This window comes from Vidua macroura, chromosome 5 (assembly GCF_024509145.1).
Source record: "Vidua macroura isolate BioBank_ID:100142 chromosome 5, ASM2450914v1, whole genome shotgun sequence".
NCBI lineage: Eukaryota > Metazoa > Chordata > Aves > Passeriformes > Viduidae > Vidua > Vidua macroura.
In genome coordinates, this window is record NC_071575.1 from 24,034,247 (window position 1) to 24,058,494 (window position 24,248).

Genomic DNA, 24,248 nt, shown 5'->3' on the forward strand with positions numbered 1-24,248 from the left:
TTTAAAGCCTTGAGATTTCAAGGGAAGACTGGGTGCTACAGAACACTGTACTATCTTTTTCCAGATTTCTATAAGACATTTCTAACTTTAATGCTGGTGTCACAGTGAGGGAACATAAATCCCTGTCTCTGCAGTATTCTCTTACTGCTTATGGCACAACAAACAACACCTGTGTCAACACATTGACTGCTGGAAATATCTTCTTCATTACTCCTCCTTCTTGTATTATTCAGAGGAGTTCTTGTAATTCTTCCTTGAGAATGCCTCACCTACCAAAGTGGTTATTGTTCACAATGTTTATAGTTTTAGGACTTGGAGCACAGGCTAAGCTGTGCTCAGGAGAAGAACAATGAGACTTCTCCTATTATTTTTAACTGACTTGCATGTGAGATTAATCAACACATAGGCTGGATTAAAAAAGCTGTCCAGTTATTATACATTTTTGTTTTGTTGAAGGCGATGAAGAGTTGGGCTGAGAAGTATACCTACAATACTCTAGAACTATGCCACCAATTAGAAATTACTTTTACCAAGTCTTATAATTTCATAGATGACTTGATTTCTTTTTGTAGTTTTACATGGAAAATCTGATGCTGAAAGTTACATGGGAGTTTTCATTTTGTCTATTGCAGGGTTCTGCAAAAATATTCTCAGACTAGGAACATCAAAGAAGGCAAGATTAGTAATTCTCTAGGATGTTGCTTTTCATCTCACCTTCTCTGTTTTCTAAATATTGACGAACTTGTTCTTTCCTTGTTCCCAGAATTTATTGTGATGGCTTTGTAGTGATACTTAGCAGAATCACATATTGAAATGACAATGCAATTAACATAAAGGATAATGTAGGAACTTTGAAAGCTCTGTCTGGTCTCCACAATAACTAAGCCTGGGAAATCCTTAGCATATCAGACTTTTGGCAGTCTCAATTGTAATAATTGTACTGTCGGTCAAAAACTTAGCCTTGGTTGGAAGTACAGAACACATAGCTACTGACAGACACTTTGAAATCCAAAGTTCGTTATTTTTCTTTCAGTTTGTTGTGGTTTTGCCTGTAAAAACAAGGTGAGAGTCATTCTTTGTTAAAAAAAAAAAAAGGTAGTATTTTGTCTGAAATCCTTCAGTTTTGTATAGGATTGTTTTTTTTTTTTTTTTGAGATGGATGGGGATAACGGCTGAGTAACTTCCAGACATAAGTGACAATGGGTTATGTAGATCTCCTTGAAATAAGAACAAGTTGTATTCAATGTTTACTGTACTGTAAAAAGAATACGTTCCTTTTGTTGTAAAAAGTTTCTGAGCACATCAGGACTTCTGTGTGTGGAGTTGTAACCAGTTCTCTGTGGCAGCAGTCTGGTCTGGTTCTTCTTCATCCAAGCATCGTCTAACTTTTTCTCCAAGTACAATAGATATGGCTCAGATTCTTAGACTGCCAGGGTCTACAGCTATCAGTCGCTAGTGCTTCACAGGGAAATGAGGGCCTCAAAACAGTAGTAGAACGTCTGTCTATTTTACTTACCCCTTGTGTTTTGAGCTTATTTTGTTACAGATGTAAGCAGGTGTATATAGTATTTCGGAAATGCAAGCGGGCAGGAGAAGTAAATATTTGCTGTTGATGTGATGTTTATGGTGAAGGAATCCCAGGCAGCTCCGAGCACAGCAGAGACCTGAGGAGCAGCAGAGCCATGAGGTCGGGGTATGTTCCCCAGGCAGCTCCCCTTGACCTTGCTCAGCAGCGCAGATTAAACGCTGCCGACGGTGACGGTGGATGGGGGGACGCTGCTTTCCCTCCTCGGGACGGCGGATGGGAGACGCGGGGCCGCACCGGCTGCGCTCCGCTCCTCACGCACCGCTTCTGGGCGCAAGCCGAGCCCGCCCAGCCCAGGGGTCCGGCCAAGCCCTGCCTCCCGCCGCTACCTGCGGGGCCGGGCCCGCCTCCCGGCCCGGGGCGGGGCCCGAGGAAGTGACTTCAGCCGGCGGCGGCGGCGGAGCGGCTCGGCGGGGCTGAGAGCGGAGCATGGCAGCGGTGGCGGCGCGGGCGCTGCTGGCGGCGGGCAGAGCGGGCGCGGGCGGGCGGCGGGGCCGCGTCCTGCCCGCCGCGGGCGCCGCTCCTCTCTGCACCGTGGCCCCGCAGCAGCAGCAGCAGCCGTCGCCCGACATGAAGAGCTACCTGTGGTCGCGCTACAAGGAGGCCAAGAGGGTCACCAAGGGTGAGCGGCTCCCCCTCAGCGGGCCCGAGCGCCGCCGCTCAGGAGGGAGCGGACCCGTGGTGGCGGCTGGGAGCGGAGCAAGGGCGAAGCCTGTGGGGGAGCGGGAAGGGTCCGGGGGCCGAGGCGCGGCTCCGTCCCGCAGCGGCTCCCGCGTCCGTGTGCTCTGCGCTACCGTGGTGTGCCCAGGGCCGGAGCGGCAGCGCGGGGAGATCCTCACGCGCTGGGTCCCGGAGGCCGGACAGCGGGGACATGGGCTGTGGGGGCGGCTGCCCCTTCATCCTCCCCTCGGAGGGGTTCTGAGCCCCTCACACCATCGCCCGGCCGCGGCTGTTCGGAGCGCCTTTGGTGCAGAGCAGCTTGGGCCGGGCAAAGTGGCAGGTTTTGGGGGTGTGTTGTGTGTAGAAAAGCAAATGTAGAAAGAAAATCTAGAAGTTGGAAATGTCATCTCATTGATGACTGTTGTATATATGCACAACTATTCTGAAATAGGCTGCTCTTCCCAAAAGTTCAAATGCTGTGAAGTTTTGGATGACTTTTCATTTTGTGTACAGTTCCATCATAGCACACTGTGTGAGGCATTATAAAATGCTCGTGGTACATACATGACCCTGGGCAGCTCTGTTCTTCAGCCCAGCCAGGCAGAAAGCTAGGGAAGAAATGCTTGTTTCTGCCCTTGCTCCAACGGGAAGAGAATTACCAAGATAATTGTTTGAAAATGTGGTCTTTTCTGAGAGCTGGAAGAAAAAGAGGCAGGGTGTCTTCTATAATACTATGGGGAAGAGCATGTCCTGTAGTGGCAATGGATAATGCTTTAGCTTGCATTTTCTGCCTATAAAGAAGGAAATTATTGTTTTCCTGCACTTAGGAGTCTTGATGTGAACTGGGACTTCACAGCACTGGGTGCAAGCAAAGCATTTATGAATGTAAAATAGCGTCAGCACTTAAGAAGTGAAATTAAAAGTCATGTTAGCGATCTCAAGAGAAGTCTGTGGGCTTTGGAGGGTGAGATAAGGGATAGGGAGAAGGGAAGTGCATTTTATTTTGAATCTATTTTTTCTTTTCCTGTTTTTGGAATTAACTTTCTCTTGTTCTAAACCACAGCCACGTAATACTTAAGAGGTAAGAGCTGAGGTAGGGTAATGTTGTGATAAAGTAAGTTGGTCAGTGGGTGTGAGTTGGCGAAAGATAAGGCAACTGCTTCTAGAATATTTCAGGCTATTACATTACAACTAAGTCACCCAATGGCTTCAAGTATATGATATTTCAGTTAGTTATGATGTTGAGATGACAAGGTTACAAGGCTCTCCTGTTTTTTGACCCAAGGTTTATAGCACTTGTGATGCTGCCTGCTGGCCAGAATGTCTAATAGCTGCCAATTGTTTATACTGTCTCTTTTCAGACAGCCACCAGTCAAGCTAGTTTTCAGCTGAAGTGTCTTTTTATCTATATATAGATGCAAAAATATCTTTATTTTTAAAACAAGTGTTGACTCACCAAGCTGCACAATTGATATTTGGAAAAAAACTTTATAATGCAGAAACGGGTGTTGTAACATGATTTTGGAAGTTGATTAAAAACTGTGCTTATGACTTTAAGTTAATTGAATGCTCCATGGCCCTTTCTATAGAGTAGGAATATTTGCCTTAATTGTAGCATGTCAAATTACATTTGATTTGGTTGCTGGGCTTTATTTGAAGTTTGGAATTAAACTCAATGAACTTGCTTTTCCCCCCTCTCTTAAAAATTAGAAGACTTGGATGTCTGCATCTGAAGTCCCCACACCTACCTGCCGTGTTGAGGTGTTTTCAATGGTGAAGCATGTAGGGATCTGTCCTCAGAGCTGAAGGTTTTGAGAGAAGCTTGGTTAATTCCTTTTAGACCTATACGGAAAGTAACCAAACAAAGCATATTCCCTTTAAACTCACCTTTCCAAGCACAGATTTAAGATGAATGTTCCCCGTTTTTTTCCACTGGTAGGGAAGTCTGGAGTATAAAGACAGTATATGAGGAACGAATGAAAACATGCTCATGTTTTATGCTGCCAGAAGAGTAGCTTAACCTCCTAATGTTGCTCTTTCAAGTTTTGTAAACAAGAAATATAAACACTCTCAATGTTTAGTACTGACATTGGTGTTGGTCCTAAAGTTATTTATTATATCATGGTTTTAATTTCTCAGTCAGTATACTTTTTCCATCGAATATCAACAGAAACATACCCTTAAAAATGGAAGTGATTTGCACACTCTGTGAGTGTGTAGAAAATAAGCAGAATATTTTTTGTTTTCTGATTATCTAGGAGGTTAATAAGCCTAACAATGTGTATGTAATAGTTGTTATGTACACAGTCACATATAGTTTATTCCTGTGAGCTGAAATTGATTAATGTGATAACCTTGAAATGGTGAAGCAAAAATTAAAGCAATTAGAACAATGTCAGTTCTGCTTCGGGGGCAGGAGCTGGACCAAGTAATGGGAGGAGAAGACAAGGCTCCTAGACTAGCAGTAATAATAATATAATAATATTCTTCAACTCCAAATCAGTTTTCAAAAACATTAATAAATGTGTTAATGGAATTAGCAAAAAAAAATGTCTGGTGTTCTCTGATAAGCAAGATGCCAAAATACATTTTTTTCTTCAAACTTGGACTGCAGAGAAAAATGTACTTGGAATAAAAACCACAGATCACCAAGACAAATTAGGGACAGCATATTCAATAGCATCATATTGTTAAGGATTAGCTGGTTAGTGTGAATTAGTTTGATCGTTTCTACCATCATTTCTCTATATTTAGCAGTTGCTAATAGAATTCTATGTCTTTACTTAAATAATGCTACAAGGCTGGTATAACTTTTTTTCCTCTCCTCTGTTCGCAGAGTTGGTTCCTTCAATTATGAGTAACATGCTGAATCCAGATGCTATTTTTTCAAACAATGAAATGAGCCTGTCAGACATTGAAATTTATGGGTTTGATTATGACTACACCTTGGTCTTTTATTCTAAACATCTGCACACGCTTATATTCAATGCTGCTCGAGATCTTCTTATTAATGAGCATCGGGTAAGTAAAATTAATGGAATAACAATACACTTATGAATAAAGGGTATAATAAATAATTTTTGACTGAGAGGCATAAATCATCTTTTCATGTCTCAGTCCTAGCTTGGCTCCCTTATAGCACATTTTGTACAGCACCTACATATGCACAACAGAAGCCCTGTTTTATTCTCAGCTGCAGTTTTGAGCAGAGAACAGTCTGTTAAGGAATACAGTTATATTTGTCTTATCTTTTAATGTGGGCATGTGGTTTGTTGTTTGTTCCTGATTGTCATTTATTGGAATCACATTAATAAATAAGAAGCTTAAAAGTTACCATTACTATGTTTCATCCCTTGCTGTGAGTGCAGTGATTAATTTCCTTATGAAATATTTTTAGCTGGACTTCACAGCAGGGCTTTGATGGCAGTGAGTGCTTGCGAGGTGCTCTGTGTGTACCTGGCATTTCGGCTGACTTGGCTGAAGGGGCAGCATGTGCAGTGATCAGAGCCTGGATACAGGGAAGTGTTCAGCTCAGAGCACTGCCCTCCTGCCTCTCCAAGCAGTGTTCTCTCATTGGTGACCACTTGACATCCAGGCAGTTTGGAGCTGCTTGTTGTCTAGTTTGGGGATGGGAAAAGTGTGTCAGGAAGTGGAGGGGGAGATGGGTGGCTTGGGAAACTGAAGGTACTAGTGGGATAAAGGCTGGAAAAAATCCGTGGACTAAAAGAAGCTAAATTAATTAAACTGTTGGACTTGCAGGAAAGGAAAAGACAAAAAGTCCATGGAGTATGTTAATAAAGCTGCTTGTGTATTTTTATACAACCTAAATCTGAATGCGTGGTGTTATTCTACTTTCGTATTTGACTCTAAAGGTTAGGAGCTATTTATAAACACCTATAAATATCCTTGGAAGAGCAAACACAACTTCATGGGTGCTACAAGCATACACAGCTTTATCCCCCTGCAATTTTGGCATGTCTTGATAGCAATTTCTGTGGGATGTGTAAATATACTTTAATAAAGCTACATGGTTCTTGGGAAAAATCCATGTTACTGTAGCAATCAAGATTAATTCTTGTAGACAAAAATTCTAATGGTGTTCTGGCTTTACTATTTGAATGGATTTGGGTAGCAATAGCTTTCCAGTTTGTCTTGCTTAAAATCTCCTGAGTTCTACTAAACAAAGCTGTAATTACTTTTTCAGACAGCTTATTAAAGTTGTCTCCTTTTGGAATTTATCTGCTTATACTGTTAATATATGTTTTTACCTTTACCATTAGAAAAAGACCCTCTAGATGGTGTCCATTATGACTGTCACAGTCAACATAAAAGATGGCAAATTTTGCTCATGGCAGTGAGAGGTAATATATCAAAAATTGCAAAATGCAGTGTAGGAAGCAAGGAATTGTCCAAGAGAATAAACATCAATTCAATGCTGATCATAGAGGTGGCAGCAGGTGGCTCTTGTTCCTGGGTTCATTTATTTCCTGATGCACAGGCCTTGTGCCTTTTTATCAGGACTGCTGTTTCAGTCCAGTTATATTTGTCCCTACCAAAAGTGGGGTAAGCAAACAGTACCATTTTTATGATTTCTTTGTTTGGTTTGCAAGGAAGCTTTGATTTATGTGCCAGGGTAAGCTCATATGTACTGGCATGTATCTGAAAAGACAACTTTCTAGTAGAATAAATTAAAGTAGCAAGTCAAGCATATAGAAATTTGATAAAGTCAGAAATAAATGATTGTACATTTATTGTACATTGTACGTGCTTGATGTGGTTGCTTTGGGGCACGTGCAGTGCGTGGTAGTTTTTAGTTGATCGCATTCTGTATTGTTCCCTGATGATTTCCCTTGTGCCTCTGCTTCGTGTTCCCTGACCAAACCTACACCTCTTCCAAGCTGTCTGTAGGCTTTTGATGCTGTTCTTCATACAAATCAGTAGCCTGCCCCATGTTTTCTAGAAGTGTTAGTGTAGAGATGATAGGACTGTTTTCTTTAACTGCAGATGCCTGTATTCAGTACAAATGCAATCTACAGCAGTTGCAGAGCAAGTCCTCTTCAGCAAGATAAGAGCTTTAGGGGGGAAATGACAGTTTGTTTCTTATAAAGTAGCTAGAGGCTCTGTTGAAGCTGCATAATGCACTTTTCCCCCTGGAGGCTTGTAAATTAGCCATATATGTATGGAGACTGTTGTAGAGAAGGTGAAAAATAATGTCAGGTTCTAAGGCTGCTGTAACCTGTGGGAGGAAAATGAAAGATTGCCTTTTAGTGTCTTAAAGAAATTACAGTTTTCTCATGCCTTGTGGAAACTACTGAAGTATTTCACCCTTTTAAAACAAGTGAACAAAAGCCTTAGTCCAACACATGCACCTAACATTTCTTTTCATGGCAACTTGTGTTTAAAGCAGGACAAAATTACAGTTGACTGATAATGGGCTTGTACTGAAAAATGTTAGATTACGCCTCACACCATATAGTGGTGTGAGCTCCCTACACTGTATATAAAGAACCTGAGGGAAGAGTACATGACAGACATTGAGTTCATGTGCATCTCTAAATGAACTTTTTAAAATGTATTAAGAATATATTTAATTAACTTTTTTGAACAAGAGGCTAATGTTCAAAGGTAATTACTACAGACTACCTGGATGTCCAATTTCAGGTACCAGGATGCCCTTAGATTTAAAGCAATGGCCTTGGATTTTGGAAAAATATTTTATCTTGCAGACATATTCCTGCAAATCTCACCAGCCTGTGAAAAATTCTCCTAAATGATTACAGCAAATGAGAAGCACAGAAAACATAGACTTTTAAAATTCTGCAGAAAAAAAATTTATTGTTTTGCTTATGTTTTTAAAATAAAATCATTGCTCTCTTTTCTTAGTATCCTGCAGAAATAAGAAAATATGATTATGATCCCAATTTTGCCATCAGAGGTCTTCATTATGATGTGCACCGGGTATGTATAAATAACTTTGTGATGAATTATGTAGTGCTGAGAACATAGCTAAAGAAAATAAAGAGAGCTTTTAAGCCTTTCAACTTTTCACTCTGAATTGGTGTGTAAGGATTTTTTTTCATGTTTTTCTCTTTAATAGCAATCTTTATTATTACTGTTACTGTTATTATTACTAACATTGTCAATAAGAATAATATTTTTAAAAATGGCTCTTAAGTTGAACATGTTATGGGCATTTTGTCGTTATGGTGGGTGGGGCAAGCCAACTTAGGGTGCAACAGGATAAAACTAGGTAAAAGTCATTGATAAAAGTATTTTGGAAGCCGTGAAGTAAGTTTCAAGGAGAGTGCTCAGGTGTTCTTGAGGCAGAAAGGTTGTAGATAAAATTGCTTTGACTTTTGTAATTTCATGTCAAATAGTTGGAAGTGATAAAAACTGTCCTTTTTTTTTTTTTTTTTTTTTTTTTGGCTTGCAAGGCATTATTAATGAAGATCGATGCTTTTCATTATATTCAGCTGGGAACAGTTTACAGGTGGGTAAAGTTATTTTTTTCTTTGTAATAGCAATACATGCTTTTACTTTTTTTGTCTTTTAACTGCATTTATTAGTATACAGCTTGGATTCTTACCAGGACCTGTGCCCTGGTGACCACAGACATGAATGAGCGTTGCAACCATGCTTTAAGGGGTTTTCTTTGCATCTATCTCTGTGTGTACACACAGATGTGTACACATCCACTGCCTGATCCAGCACAGCTGATTCCCCAGATCAGCCCTGGGAGAATTGGCAAGCTGGTTGATCACATAGTGCTGACTCACTTTGTTTCCGGCTGTTAAATTGTGCTGAAAGACATCTAAAAATACCCTGATGACTTCTCTGCTGTTGCTTTCTATGTAAATAATTGTCACAGGGTACCTGATAGCATGACTTTGGTGTGGTTGTGGAGACACTTGAGAGGTCCTGCTGTGTTTGCATAGAGCCTTTAAGTTTGGACCAAATCAACCAAATCAAACTTGCACCACACTAGGTACCAGACTTTGAATTACACAAGAAGCCAGGCCACCTTTCTTAAAGTCATTGGACAAAAAGACTTTTACCCAGGTTTATTCTGTTGCGCTCTTAGTTGTGTTCCACCACCCACCATGAGGACAAAACACCCAAAATTGTGTCCAAAAGAGGGTGTGACCTGGAAATGATGGTTTGCATCAGACCTTCATGCTGTTTCCTCAAACACCTGTACAGGGATGAGGGGAAGAAAAGAAAGGCTGAAGGCTGTGAGAGCTGTTGTCAAGATGATGTGTGGTTATAGAGCTGCACTGTGAACTGTCAGGACTGTGAGGCTTATAGTAAAAGTAATCTACAGCTTTGCCTAGGCAGTCATCTCTCCACTGTGGTTTTCACATTGTCCTCTGTTGATCTATGCTTAAGTAGCTGCTGATGCACAAGTGTTTTCTCTAGCAGTATTCAAATAGCACCTGGCACAGCTCTCTGCAGACCAGAAGGTACCTCCTCAATTCTGATGGTGTTACTTGGTATCTAGTTTATATTTTGGTTGCATTTCTTTGTGCTTGCTGCTGTGGAGGGGGTGATGCTGAACTCTGTATGTTACAAACCCCAAGTATTATCTGCCCTGTTGGTGCACAAGGCTGACTTGAATGCTGGAGTTCTGCCAGCAGCAGCTCAGAGCTGTGTCCCAATTGGGGTGTGGACAAAAGTGCAGTAAAGGAGCTGGTTAATGTGGGATTCTGCCACCAGAGAATCCCTGAGGAAGTTCATGTATCATGCCTTTCCACTGCAAAGCTGGTGTGGACTCTAAGCACTGAAAGCACTAGGCATGTGAATTAATTTATTTTTATTTTAGTGCCTGGCAACTCTTCCTGGTCAGACCAAGGAAGGGAGGCACTGAAATAACTGTCTGTTTTAAAAGGCTGCAAAACACCATAAGTAGGTTTGGAAAAAGGAGACCAGGTGATCTATTTTGCATTAGTGTTTTTTTTTAATCCTGAGTACAATATCAATACTTCTGTGGCCTCTGGTGAGGATGTTTGCATGCCTGCAGTCATTTAGATGCTTTAGTGCAAGATGCTTGATGCTGCAAACATTCAAAACCAAACTAAAGCCTGTACTCTCTTAATAGTTGATAAACTCTGGGGAAATGTTATCTCCTTGTTGTTTTATTTGAATGTTTTAATTATCAACCATCCTTCAAGTAGTTTTAAATTTTGGGAAACTGAGCTGTTCATACAGTTAAAAAGAAATTCCTATTTAGTTAAAGGTTGTGTATATTTTTCACTCTCTTAAATCTTCAAGGTCATGCTGCAAAATAATCTGATTTAAACACTATCATATAATCAGTGCTGTATAAAAGAAAAGGCAGCATGAGGAATTACTTTGTGTTAAGAAACTGGAAGTTCTAACCACTTCTTAAAAAAAACCCTTGAGGCATAGCTTTAATGGACACTAATAAATTCCTTTCCCATAAGAAAGTAGAAAGGACTTAAAATTGAAACGTGTTTTGTGTGCATGAGCCTGTTAAAATGTTACTTGTTTGGTAAGGAAAGATGATGTTTTAACTTAAAACCAAAAATGTTCCTCTAACATTATTAGGGTTTTAATAAGATCCAGATCTAAGTGTTAATCTGTCAGGGTTTGGTGATTACTTGAAAATTTTAATCTGACTTTTGAACTAAAGCTAGTGTTTTTTTCCAGAGGCCTCAGTGTTGTCCCAGATGAAGAAGTCATTGCAATGTATGATGGTTCCCATGTCCCTTTAGAGCAGATGAGTGACTTTTATGGAAAGGTAAAACCACAAATCGGTCTTTAAAATTGAGTGAGGGTTTTTTGGCATGAGGGTAGTGGTGTTTAAATTTTGTTCTCATTATATAACTAGCAGTTATATTTTCTCAATATATTATTGACTTTAGTGCTATATGTGAAGTTTGCCATCTAAAGTGACAAATTACTTTTCTCTCTCCTGCTCGGTGTAGTTTATTCTCTGACTGTTCCCTTACCAAGTCATACAGACAGAGTGGTGGAACACAGAAAATCAAGTGACATGCTCAGTGTTGCACACAGAATCTGATAAAGGCTGGCAAATGAACCATATCTGGTTCGTGTACTTTACTTTTTCCTGGTGGTCTGATGGCTTAGCTGGTATAGCAGCAAGTAAATATATGGTGGCAACTCCTGCATGCAAACTGGCAGAGTCAAAGTAAGAGGATTTGACAAAAGATGAGTGATAAAAGATGAAACTTCTTGCTTGAGCAGGGGGCTTGGACAAGATGATTTCCAGCAGTCCCTTGCAACCTCTGCTCTTTGTTACTCTGGTCCTGAGCTTCTTGCTTTACTTCCCTTCTTACTGAGAGGTATTTGGGCTGTATTTGCTGTTATATAATGAGATTCTCTACTTCTGTGAAACATGACTATTGTTACAGCTTTTGCAGACTAGAAATCTCTTCCTCTGTTGCTGTGCTAGTTATTGTAGATCCTTACATCTTTTTATGATCTCATTTCAAGGAGGTAAATTGTTTTGCAATCCTAATTAGTATTCCAGTTACTAAAGAACCCACCAAGCTAAGAAAACCTCCATCCCTCATCAATGCCTCTTGTTTGCAGATGTGCAGACTTATAGTGAAGGCCTTCTCTTGACTTTTAACTGAGCACTGCCCTGTTTTTATGAATTAAAATACCACTCTTAAGAGTAATGATTTGGATTCATTTGAAGAACTAATCACAACACTTCTGTTGGAGATAACTTTATTGAAGGTGTTAGTTGAAAAACAATCTTTAGCCATGTGAAGAGGGATGGCAAAAGCTGAATATCTGCAACTAAGCTGAAGTGTCTAATCTGGGAAATGCCTGACTTTGTTTTTTCTTTTCTTTTCTTTTCTTCCCATCACTGTAGAGCTCACAAGGAAATACAATGAAGCAATTCATGGATATATTCTCCTTGCCAGAAATGACACTCCTTTCTTGTGTGAATGAATATTTTCTGAAAAACAACATAGACTATGAACCTGTTCATCTGTACAAAGATGTCAAGGTAGATGTCAAGCTTTGAAGATTTAGATAAACTTGTATATTTTTGTGTGTCTTCTCTGTGAGCACTTCAGGAAGCTTTCATCTGTTGTGCTAGCCTCAGTGAAATACCTCACTTTAGTTTTTTATGGAGTAATTATGGGTATACAACTGTAAAACGTAAGTAAAATTAAGGTAGAGCTTGGAAAATAATAAACTGAAATTGGTTTGGAAGCTGACATTCTAAGCCTTTTGCTCTTTCTAGGTTTGAGGGGTGAGTAGGGGGAAAGTCAAGATCATCTTGTAAGGTGATAAAAGTTCTTTTGATTGTTGTTGAACGTATCTTTTTTTCTCACTATCAGGGGTTAGCTAGGTTATAGGGAATGTAAGAGGCTATAGGGAATTCCAGTTTAGAGCTTTCATTTTGGCTAGTGTACAATCATTTGCTATCTCATACTTTTGAACTATCTATTTTCCCTGTTTACCTCTCTTCCTCCTTCAGATAAGCTCTAGTACTAGTCTATTGTAATTTGACCCTCTCGATTCCTCAGCATGTGCCCTGCAGAGGAGATAATTATATGTCATGGTTATGTAACATAGAGAAGGCCAGTTCTTGTGGTTTCTCTGAAGCATGTAGAGAAATTTCTGTACTATTCAACATGACAAGCATTTTGGAAACCCTGTAGTGGTAATTCTTGAGGATTTTGAAGACATACCCTGTGTAAGCAGCAAAATGGCACTACCACTGTTCTAAACACAGCTGTCTGGTGCAGAGCTGGCTCAGGAGAGCAGTCAAATGCCTCCAGAGCGCCTCATAAGTACTTTGTTCGAACATTTAACTTCTTTCATCTATTCATAAATTTCTTATGTAAATAATCAGGGCATTTGTCAGTGATTGTAATCTAAAATCTGTCAGATGTACAACTTCTTTTTTTGTAAGGGGAAAGGAATGTGCTCTGCTCCAAAGGTCACTGGAAATCTGTGATGACTCTGTTCTGCAGAGGGCTTTCACCCCACTTCACCCTCCTGAGCAACCTTTCACAGTTATGTAAAAGAGCCTCTCTGCTATATAGTTTTGTACTTGCCAAAATTATGAAGTTAATTTCTCAGAATACAAGCTTAGTCTTTATCTAGTGGTGACACCATATATATACACATATATACATACACATACATACACACATACGTATATATACACATACATACATATATATAATTATATTGAACATTACATGGTATTTCTGTAAAATTGGAAGTGTTAAGAAAGGAGCTGTTTTAAAAACAAATTACTACTGTTATTTGGTGAACACTTGAAAAGATGAAGTTCTTTACTACTCACTGCTTTCCTCACAGGATTCAATCAGGGATGTTCACATCAAAGGAATAATGTACAGAGCAATTGAAGCAGATATTGGTAAGTACTAATAGTGTAATCTATCAAAGCTTTTCTTACTGATAGTATATGATTTTTCTGGCTTCCATATTTAAAGATTACAAATTCTGAATTTTTAAAGTTTGAAAGACATTCCCACTTGTCAAAGTAGTATTTAAGTATAACTTTGTGTTCTGACCTCTTGGTTGAATGCATACAAACTTTTTCATGAGAGTTTTCTCAATTAATGCTGTGTTTTCCTAATCCTCACAGAGAAATACATCTGCTATGCTGAACAAACTCGTGCAGTGTTAGCAAAGCTGGCTGATCATGGCAAGAAGATGTTTCTCATCACAAACAGTCCCAGCAGCTTTGTGTAAGTGAGCAGCTGTTTGCTGTTTAACTGTGCATTCTTAGAGGATGGGGAAAATGAGGTTCTCTAGTACAATTCATTTTATTGCACAGGCAACTGCACTATGCTACACTTCATTGTTAATATCCCTCTGTCCTTTTTAGGGACAAAGGCATGAAATTTATCGTTGGCAAGGACTGGAGGGATCTCTTTGATGTGGTCATTGTCCAGGCTGAAAAACCAAACTTTTTCAACGATAAGCGAAGGTGGGTGTTTAGTCAGTAAAGAATGATTCAAGCAGCTCTTCCATATAAGGCTATAGAGTGTGTTAGGAAATATTTTCGTTTGGCTGCAATGTTAAATGAAATCATATTTGATGAAATCCTGGGTAAGGTCATTACAAAATGCAGCAACACCCAATGCTGAAGTCTAAATATTTACCCTTTCTTGCCTAAGAAAGTTCTAGGAGCTGTCACAGGTGTACTGGAGTGACTTAGGGCCACAGAAGCAGTTTTTAACTGCTTATTTGCATGTTGGTGAAGTGTGCTTCTTTCCTAACAAACCTGAGAAATCTCGATGCCTTTCAAATCAGACCCTTATCTGGAAATGTCTTCCATAGCTTCTGTTTTTCTTTTTTTTTTTTTTTTTTTTTTTTTCATTGCACATGATATTTAAAAGACATCTGGCTGGCTGACAGACTGGAATATTTGGACTAGTTGTGATTAAGTAAACACATCTCTAATGTGTATGCCCTACTTTTACCCTTGAAAAAGACCTGTTCCTTTATGTGTGCTTGTGATTTGAAAGTGAGATAGAGAGAGGTGGGATTATTTTCCCTTTACTTTTTGCATTTAATTTTAAAAAGATCTTTAGGTATATGTCTTGGCCCCTGTCTTGTGCTCTCTCATCTTCAGTTGTCCGGGTGTGCTGAGGGATTGGGCAAGATTCTTACACATCTGTTTTTTTGTGTTCTCTCCTCCTTAGTGGCAGACAGCTCATGCTGTTTCTTCCCTTCTGCCTGGGGTCCCTGCCTTACTTCTCAGCAGTTGTTCTCAAACTGTGTTTATAAATGTCATAGATATTCTGGAAAGTTACATTGCTTTTCACTGGTTAAAGTGGAAGTTTTGGAGTTTTGCTTTTTCTCTTACAAAATTCAGATGCTAGAGGTATTTTTTTTCTTTTTGAGAGATGAATATTTTTAATGCTAATACTTTAATTTCCTAAGAAGTGTCAAGATTCCTACAGCAACACAACAATTGCATATCTATTCTAGACCATTTCGGAAGGTGAATGAAAGGGGAGTCTTGCTCTGGGACAAGATTCACAAGCTGCAGAAAGGCCAGATTTACAAACAGGTATGCTTTCAATAGACTCTTTCTGTTGAAATTTTGTACCTATTTCCTAGAATTCCAAGCTTCTTTGGATATAAAGGTTTCTAAAATGGAGATGCATTCTTTAAGAGAGTTATTTTAATGTCTGAAGTTGTACAAATTCTTTGTTGATACTGTGTGTCCTTGTCTCTTGAAGTGCTACTATCACTGAAATCAACTGTAAAATTTGGGATTCATAGTGTATAAACTGAGGACAAGATTCATGATATGAAATATCTTTAGTGGTGTACTAAGTTCCTTTTTTGTGCCTGTGAAGGTGCAAGTCACATGCTGCTATGATGTCCATGTCATTATTTCTGCAGGGTAACTTGTATGAATTTTTGAAGCTTACTGGCTGGAGGGGCTCTAAGGTTCTCTACTTTGGTGACCACATATACAGTGACTTGGCAGTAAGTTGTTTGCTTTCCTAAAATCAGAGAAAAGATGAGGCTTTCTGTTAGTTTTCCTCTCTTCCTCTCCAGTTTTTCAATGTAGCATACTTTCATTTGAGATTTTAAAATACAACAAAATTTGGTAGTTAAGCCATATTGCTTTTTTTTTTTTTTCAGCAAAGAGCCTTGGTGCTGTAAAATGCCAACCATATTTTCCACCTGACTTGTAGCATTTAAGTTGTTTACTAACTGTGGTCAGGAATGTGTGAGGTTGTATTCCTGATCCAGATACTGATTGTGTCAGATGTACTAGAGAGTAAACACAGATATCCAAATGTACAGGATATGCCTGACTTGGATGACAGCTGAATGAACTTCTGTTTTGAATGCAGGAGGCAATCTTCCTGTCACTAATTGTGAATGTTCTTCCCAAGATCTTGCTCTGATTTGTATCCCCACTCTCCAGGATTTTTTTTTTTTTTTTGCCACTGTATGAGCAAATGCTCTGTTAATTGTTACTTTAGGGTAGGTGACCACCACTTGGCTCTTTTGTAATTGATTCCTTACGAATGCCTGGATGTGACTTTTCCACTCCAAGCTTTTGTAACATGTTTCAGCAGCAGCAGATGTTAACATTGTTCCCTCAGTCTGCTTTTAAAAAGAACAATAACATTGGGTGCTTCAGAAGACTGACGGCCAAGAGGAGGATGCAGCTCTGTTCCACTGTGGCACAATGGAAACAAGAGCACAGGTGGCAGCTGCCTTGTGTTGTACCTGCCAGGAACAGCTTGAATAGCAGGGGCTCCTGGTTGTAGCCTTCTGTCAGCTGGGTGTGTGGGTAAACAGCACAAATCTCAAATGCCTCTACAGAGGCATTTCCTGCTGTTTGTTTTAAACCTAATGAATTAGTGTTTATTTTCAAGTGCTTATGTGTTCTTCATGTCTCTTAAAAAATGTAGGATTTGATGCTTAATCTAAATTCTATTTTCCATTGGCACAGTATGTCCCACTGTTTAATACTTCTGTTTGTACATAAAAACCAATTAAATTAGTGCTGCTTTGGGATAAACAATAGATTCTTTTAAGTAGTTCTTTTTAAAACTAATATCTGTATTTTGTAATTCTTGGTAAACAGGACTTGACCCTGAAGCATGGCTGGCGCACTGGTGCGATTATTCCAGAGTTACGATCGGAGATTAAAATCATGAACACAGAGAAGTACATTCAAACCATGACCTGGCTGCAAACCTTGACAGGATTATTGGAACACATGCAGGTTTGTGCTCTGTGTGTGTGTGCAGTCAGCACTGGAGAGCCAGAGGGATCCAGCCAAGTTTCTAAAGGCTGGACATTGATGTTTGCAAGTGCTTTCAGGCTCACTGAGGTGTTGGGCTGCAGATAAATGCAATTATTTGTGTGGTTAGTTAATAGGAGTTTTCTCAACATCTTGTCCCCTTTCTCCATTGGTCAGCCTTGATCAATTCCTGCTTTTGGTTGTTTAAAATGGATAACGTGGATAAGTTCTGTATACTGATCTCTGAATTATTGCTCATGTCCTGTTAGCTGATAAGGGTTTATTAATATAAAGGTTTATTTACAGAGTTATCCTTAGTTACAAGTTATCCATACTTTGTTTCAGGTTCACCGTGATCCTGATTCCCAAATGATTTTAGAAGAATGGAAGAAGGAAAGAAAGGAAATGAGGTAAGACACAGGGCATGAAGACTTTGCAGTATGCTTTGCTAGCCCTAGCCAAGGGTTCTAAGAAGTATCTTCCATAGGTTTCTTTGCAATTTCTTTGCATCTCTGGTTTATATCCCCTGGTAGTTACAGATATTATAAAATATTTTTGGAGCTATATTCTACCTGTCTATTATGCAGCTCTTCTTCCCTCTGACACTTTGTACATATGGACCCTTTTGCCTGTTCCCTGTCTTTAGAACGGATGTAACTTTTCTGTGTGAAAAGGTAACATTACATCAAATCTATTTCCCTCTCATTTTGATTCTTCTGTCCCTCTGTGTTCAGCTGTCACTGTTGATTACACAGCTTCTGCATGAATAAAAACTATATTTCTTTGGCAAGGCTTAGGTCACTTTTCCAGGTTTTTTACATGATTTCTGCAGATTGTGTGTAACACATCTTAGAATACACAGAAACTGAGCTCTGTGCTAGGTTGGATTTAGCATGGATTTATCACGAAGTTAGGTAATAGGGCTAGAAGTCTTAATAATCTGTTATCATTAAGGAGAAATCCCTGAATGCAGGGGGTGTGAAGTGCACAGTTTTCAAGGTCAGTACTACCAGCAGCCTTCTCCAGAAATGTGGGAATAAATGAAATGGGAATGATACTTGGCAGTGACTTATTTCCCAGAACTTAATTCCAAAACGTGTTTAAGCTTTTTGTTTATATTAAGCCAAATCTTTGCCTTTTCTTAAGAAGTCTTTTATCTTTGGAACACTGGATGTCATTAATATTTAGATAGAGGCAAAAATATTCTTTCACAATTCCTAGAAAAGAAGGAATTGAGATGTTATGTTTCTGATGTCAGAAGCAACATATCTCTAGTGGGAGATGTGCGAAGCTCTTCACAGCTGTGATTTCTAGACCTGGCTTTTATATGTGCAAGAGGTGAAAAACTTCTGTGGCATATTTTAATGTTTTGAAGAACAATGGCAAGAGAATAATGCATAGAACAGGTTTTAGGATCTGCTTGCTTCAGGTTATGGATGCCAGCTGGTGAAGAGATGTGTGCAGGTCTGTTCACTTCGTTGTCTTTGTTTTCTCTTTTTGGGGGACAGGGAGATGAACAGGAACTTCTTCAATGCCCAGTTTGGAAGCATATTCAGAACTGATGAGAATCCAACTTACTTCCTGAGACGGCTCTCTAGATTTGCAGATATCTACATGGCATCCCTGAGCTGTCTCTTGAACTACGAACCTGACTACACATTTTATCCAAGAAGGACTCCTTTGCAGCATGAACTTCCTGGCTGGTCAGACCAGCTGTGCACTGGTACATTCAGAATACCTTTCCTACAAGAGACAGTTCAGATCAAATGAACTCTTGGTGGCTTCTCTCCAAAATGGACAAATATCTGTTGGTTTTCTTGAATGTACCTATATTTTAAGTCACTTAAATCTGTTACCTTGGTTTATATGTATTTCATACTTTATTCTCATAAGCTTTGTACCTGTTTTTCTCTTCTCCTGCTCAGTCATATGAAAACTCCTCTTACACACAGAAGAGATGATGGACTGCCAAACTAGTAGTGGGCCAGGAGGGAGGGCACATCTGAGAGTGAGGACTGCTGCTCTTCTGGGGTGGTTGTTTTAGCTTGTTCATTGAAAACTTTGATCTGCAGCCTTGTGGTTTACAAAGAAAAATACCAGGACTCACTCTTCTGGCCCTTCTCAGCACTCCAGCTGGAGCCTGTAATGGATCTTGTCACGAAGGAGCTTAAATCCAGTATTAGTAATTCAGTGATACAAGTTAGTAACCAGCTCAGGGTGCGGCTGAGAGGGATGATCACACTTTTTACCCTTCCTTGCTGCTACAGACGGATCCTTACCTGTGAGATGCCAAGGGCTGGAGTGTCCTGGCTCTGCTGCACTGGATCTTTTTCCTGTCTGTGCAGTTTCTGTTCTTGCCATGTCTCTGCTTGGCTGCAGGTGGACTGAGCCTAAAACTGAAAGTAGCTTGGGCTGCTTCAGCTTCCTTCTCTTACCTTTTAGGTACCTTTTTTTGTTGAGTTTCAGAACACTTCAAGTATCCACTCTCCAATAATAGTAGTTTCAAGAGGTTTTGCATTTCGAAGTGCAGACAGATCTCTATCAAGCTTTAGTTTGATCCTAAATGCTGCTTTTAAAGATTTTAACAGTGTCTTATTCCAGTGGTATGCAATGTGGCTTTGCTGTTCCCTAGGAGAGAATATATTTCATATAGCCTTCGGTAATGGACTTCTAGAGTCAAAAGTAAACACGCACAATGGGAAAAGGACTTAGAGGAAGAATTAAGAAATGAGAAGCCCAGAGTTTTCTGATGACATGTTTTTAGCTCAAGCCCTGAAAGCTAAATTAGGAGTGGTACACATTTTGAATAAAGAAAAATAGTTTTTGTATAGATTAGTTTTATTGAATTACTGATATTGAAGGTAATGCATGAACACAAACTCTGGGTAGCATATGTGTTTCAAAGATTTGAGCTGAAAAATGTCTATTTTGCACAAGGAAAACATCTGTTGATGTATTTCCTCAAAGAGGCACTTTATAGAACTGCTATATAGTTGTTTTTAAATAAGAATTGTTTCCTTTCTCTGAATCCAAAGGAAATGTTTGTTTTTTAAAGTGGTGCTTCCCACCCCAGCCACTTTAGAAGGCATAATATAATTAATAATTTCAAATTTTAGTTATTAAAGGCTTGGTTTTTAAAAGCATGTGATTAACAAAACATATAGCATTTGGTATTCATTTTGGGATATCACTTGCTTTCTATTATGATTGCAGGCAAACAAACTTTTGTTGACCAAAAGTTTTCTGGTTTGGTTTGTTTGTTTGTTTTTTAACCTGTCTGTATGTGCAAGTACCTGGATTGAATTTCATATACGGTATATTTCATGTTTTTAAAAGCATGTTTGCAAAGTAAAGAATGTACTGTAATTTAGCCTGCACAATTTTGTAAGTAGTTTTCCTGTATGCTTGAAATCAGTATGAAGTTCTCAGAGGTGGTTTAGATTTTATGATTTTCCTATAGTCCTATTTCAAACTTGACTGAAGTGTGTGATTTAAACACCCCTGTGTTTAAACAGATGAATATACTTGAAATGAGTAAGTTCATCTAACTGTCCTGATGGTTTTGCTGGAATAAAAAGATAACATGTTGCAGGAAGTTAGTTTGACTGCATCAGGAGTTGACTTGGTGGGGCTGTGCAAGAAATATTTAGCATAAATTGATAATGAAATACAAAGATGGAAATATCCTAATTTGCCTTCAGTTCTTTATCCTGATGCTCAGCTTCAACTGAACTTGGTGATATGTGTGTGTAGCACCTCTCATGCTCCAGAGATTTCAATGCACTCTTTATCAAAAAAGACCCACCCAAACCACTGTACTTTCATCCTTTGTTAAGCAGGAACAGTTTAATTGGCTTGGATGGTTATATTATGCACAAAATGCATGTTTTGTTTCAAAATTTTCTTCTCTCACCCTTCCTTTGTCTTAAGTTAGATATCAAACTTCTCTACCAAGCTGTGTTGCGACAGCCAGCTGAAGTAAAATATTGTTTATATTGCATGACTTGTTGAAATAGACAGTGTTGCATGAAAAAAGTTAGTTATTGAAGGATTCTATTTCTTTAAAATAACTCAACTATATATAATATAAATTTAAGTGAGAATATTCAAATGTATTATTTATTTTTCAGTGCTAAAGTGCTGCTTTGTAACTTTTAAAAATGTCTTGCATTTTTTTAATGATTTCACCTTGACACTCTCTGCATTGCTCATTTTAACCTTATGCTATTGATTTCAAAGAGATTTTTAGGCATGTTTAATGGGCAGTGTCTCTGTACTAATTTTGGGAGTATGGTTCATTTGAACACCAAAGCAAGAAAAAGTTTTTGTTCTGGTCTATCAAAAACACAGAGCTCAATAGCCTATCAGTAAAAAAAAGAGATTAATGAATTGTGGAGCTTTTTTTTTTTTTTGGTGATAAAAATATTTAATGATTATTACAAAAAATAAATGCTTGGACTTTATCTTCTTGTCTCTATGAGCCTTAATATTTTGATTGACTGGGGAGAAGGAAAGAACATGAGTTCTATGGATTGCAAAATTCTGTGGGGAAAACTCCTGAATGTGTGTGTTTCAGTGTGTTTGTGTTCTAAATTTTCTGAAGTCTGTGAAAACTAGCAGGCTTGTGTAGGGGGACAGGGGAAGGAAATTGACTGACTGTTTGTTTAATTCAGATGAATGTGTATTTACATGTTATATTCCCTTCATTGTTCTTGATAGCTTCATCAACAACACTGGATTTGCCCCCTGCCTTCTTTTGAGAGAATGCCTCCTGGAGTAGTTCCCAGAGGTAACTAAGTTTTCCTGCACTTCCCTCCTGCCCCTATAGACTGGGGGGATGTTACTGCTGCCAGAAAGAAAACCTTTCTTTCTTGCTGTTTTGTGGTTTCTTTCATATTCTCATGTTGCCATTATGATATTTAATATTTTGATGGAAGGAGGTGACACTGAATCAAACTCAAGTGTGAGCCATCTCTAATGGTGTGTGGTGACAGTGGCAGCTGTTGCTGCTGTGCTTGGTAAAAACACAGTGTGTGAAGGAGCAGCTGCTGCTGCTCCTCTCAGACTTGAAAAACTGAATGTAGACATTGCATGGCAGGGGGATGTTCATCTTCATAGTCCACTTTTCCCAAAAATAGTTCATTTGGATGCTTTCATATCAGCTGCATTTCTTACTAAAGCTGCTTCATTTACTGCTTCCCTTTGTACAGTGAGGTGAGATGTAAAGCAAACACCAAGCCAAGGTTGAGGAAAGACAGAGAAGCTAGAGCAGGCAAGGGGGACAGTCAGGATGGCTGTGTTTCCTGCTGCTTACTATCTAACAGGAAAGTATACCAGCCAAAAAATCCCCTCAGTTTAAAAATAGAAGTTTATCACATGTTCCGTTTCACACTTGCCTGTTCTAATTGTAACTGAGCCAAAATGAAAGCACAGGCCTGGAGTACTAGAAAATTTAGGATATTTGCCAAGTTAGCAGCCCTGTGTGTTTGTAGCCATTTTAGTCTGTGAAGAAAAATAAAAGCAGTTAAATAGCAGGTGGGTGAAAATCAACTGCTTTTCCCAGAGAGGTGTCTGCTTCTGGGTAGGTTAGTTGAGACTCAGTTTTGATTTTAGCACTCATAGTTGGTACTGCTCAGATTCAGCCAACACTTCTGAAGCTGGTATCTCTGTGAGCTATATAGAAGGCATCTTAAACAAAGCTGTGCTCTTTTGGGTTTTAATTTGTAACAAGATTTTATTCCCTGTAATGTAGGTGGTCTTTATTTCACAGTAAATGTAAATAAAAAATATGTTTATTAGATGACTAATGCCAAATTCAGTTTTTAATTCTGATCATAAGGACCACTGATCACAAGCTGCTGGTCATCTGAATCCTATAAAATAGAATAAAAAGAAAATCAGACTTGAACACTGCATTAAGAAACAAAAGTAACATTTTGGCAAATTTGTCCATACAGATGGCAGAGTTGGCACCTGACATTTTTGCACCAAACAAGTCCTTTTACTGGATGCAAAATGGTGCATTTTGATTTTAGACTCTGCATGTACATGAGGGTGCAATCTTTCCTTCCCTGGATTCCCAGCCCCCTCCCTGCTGGGTTTCAGATTCTTTAGAGTGCTAGCATGGCTCTCAGCTGCATTTGTACCAAGGAGACATGAAGACAAAATTAGAAGGCTTTCTAAGTTTTTATGGATGTGTCACTGTCATCCAGCGTAATTTGAAGTCCAGTTTAATTCAGCTGTCTTTGAAGATGGCCTTGAGACCACAGCTTCAATTTTACTACAGGTAAGGCAAACCAGTTTAGAGCAGAGGGGAGACAGGGAAGCCAGGAACTCAAATGCTGGTTTCTTGAATTAATTTTTCTTTTCCAACTTGAAATTTTTCTTTTATAAAGCAATTCCCTTTTACCATTATATTAGTAGTGTCTCAATCTCAAATCAAAAAAGGTGAACTTACTGAGAAAAGATCATAAGCAGGTTCTGGTGAAGTCAGTGTTGAAGAACTTTCATATGAGGGGTTGGTGATATTTGAAGGCTGTGACTTGTCCAGTGACGTTATGTCAGTGTCATCCTTTGACTGCACAAAAGCACATAAACTTGCTTAAATTTCTTCCTCTTCCTCCAGTGCATTAAGTGGGACACTTGAGCCTCTCCACCAGCTGGTGCAGTGTTGTGATTCAACTGGCTTTATTGTCTAAATCTGTCTCTGGGCATGAACTGTGGTTTTGGTTGTTTTTTTATCTCAGGTCACTTAACACTGGTATCTCTTTTCCCCTCCCTTCTTATTTTTAAGCCTCAACAAAGAATGGGAGAGTAAGGGTGACCCTGAAATAGTGCTTGGGGTAAAAGTACTTGGTTAGTCCTGAGGGCTCTCTTTTAAACTGTTTAAAAATATAAGTGTTTCCTCTGGCTCTTGGCTACTGTGTTTTGTTTCTACAAGATTATTCACATTACATGCAGGGACTAGAACAGGAAGGGTTTTCTGTTCACTTCTAGGTAGACTTTCTTTTGGGTATGTTTTTATGTATCTTGTAACATTTTTTTCCTCATCCCTCATCTCTGTAGCTTAGTTGTTGCTGACTGGTCTTGCATCTTCGTGTTGCTAGCAAAATTAGTTAAGAGAAATCAAGCATGAAAGTGCATCAGTATAAAAGCCTGCACTTTTCAATCCTACAGGCATTTCAGTTTGTTCGTCTGTTGGATCTGGCCTTTTTCCTATGAAATGTTTCAACCTCCAGAACAACAAAA

At 39.1% G+C, this 24,248-nt stretch overlaps 2 protein-coding genes across 2 annotated transcripts in view; one reads left to right on the plus strand and one right to left on the minus strand.

Annotated features, from left to right (window-relative positions):
- Positions 1–2,117: 2,117 nt before the first annotated feature.
- NT5DC3 (5'-nucleotidase domain containing 3) lies at positions 2,118–21,463 on the plus strand. Its single transcript, XM_053978546.1, has 14 exons — positions 2,118–2,207; positions 5,082–5,266; positions 8,129–8,203; positions 8,680–8,735; positions 10,913–11,003; positions 12,108–12,245; positions 13,574–13,634; positions 13,866–13,968; positions 14,109–14,210; positions 15,218–15,299; positions 15,638–15,724; positions 16,842–16,982; positions 17,346–17,410; positions 18,509–21,463. The coding sequence occupies exons 1-14, from the start codon at positions 2,156–2,158 to the stop codon at positions 18,768–18,770; spliced, it is 1,500 nt and encodes a 499-aa protein (XP_053834521.1). The 5' UTR covers positions 2,118–2,155; the 3' UTR covers positions 18,771–21,463.
- Positions 21,464–22,705: 1,242 nt separating this feature from the next.
- STAB2 (stabilin 2) overlaps positions 22,706–24,248 on the minus strand; it is a 75,774-nt gene continuing 74,231 nt past the window's right edge. The window contains exons 66-67 of the mRNA XM_053978657.1: positions 23,458–23,577; positions 22,706–22,873 (exon numbers count right to left, since the gene is read on the minus strand). Coding sequence (XP_053834632.1) covers positions 22,823–22,873; positions 23,458–23,577 — 171 coding nt within the window. The 3' untranslated portion in view covers positions 22,706–22,822. The remainder of the gene's footprint in view (positions 22,874–23,457; positions 23,578–24,248) is intronic.

Excerpts from the sequence above, each read along its gene's own strand:
- NT5DC3 (XM_053978546.1), top strand. The coding sequence starts at position 2,156 with ATGAAGAGCTACCTGTGGTCGCGCTACAAGGAGGCCAAGAGGGTCACC. Across the intron at positions 2,208-5,081 it reads GGCCAAGAGGGTCACCAAGG|AGTTGGTTCCTTCAATTATG; the intron begins GTGAGCGGCTCC and ends CTCTGTTCGCAG. Across the intron at positions 16,983-17,345 it reads GATTATTGGAACACATGCAG|GTTCACCGTGATCCTGATTC; the intron begins GTTTGTGCTCTG and ends ACTTTGTTTCAG.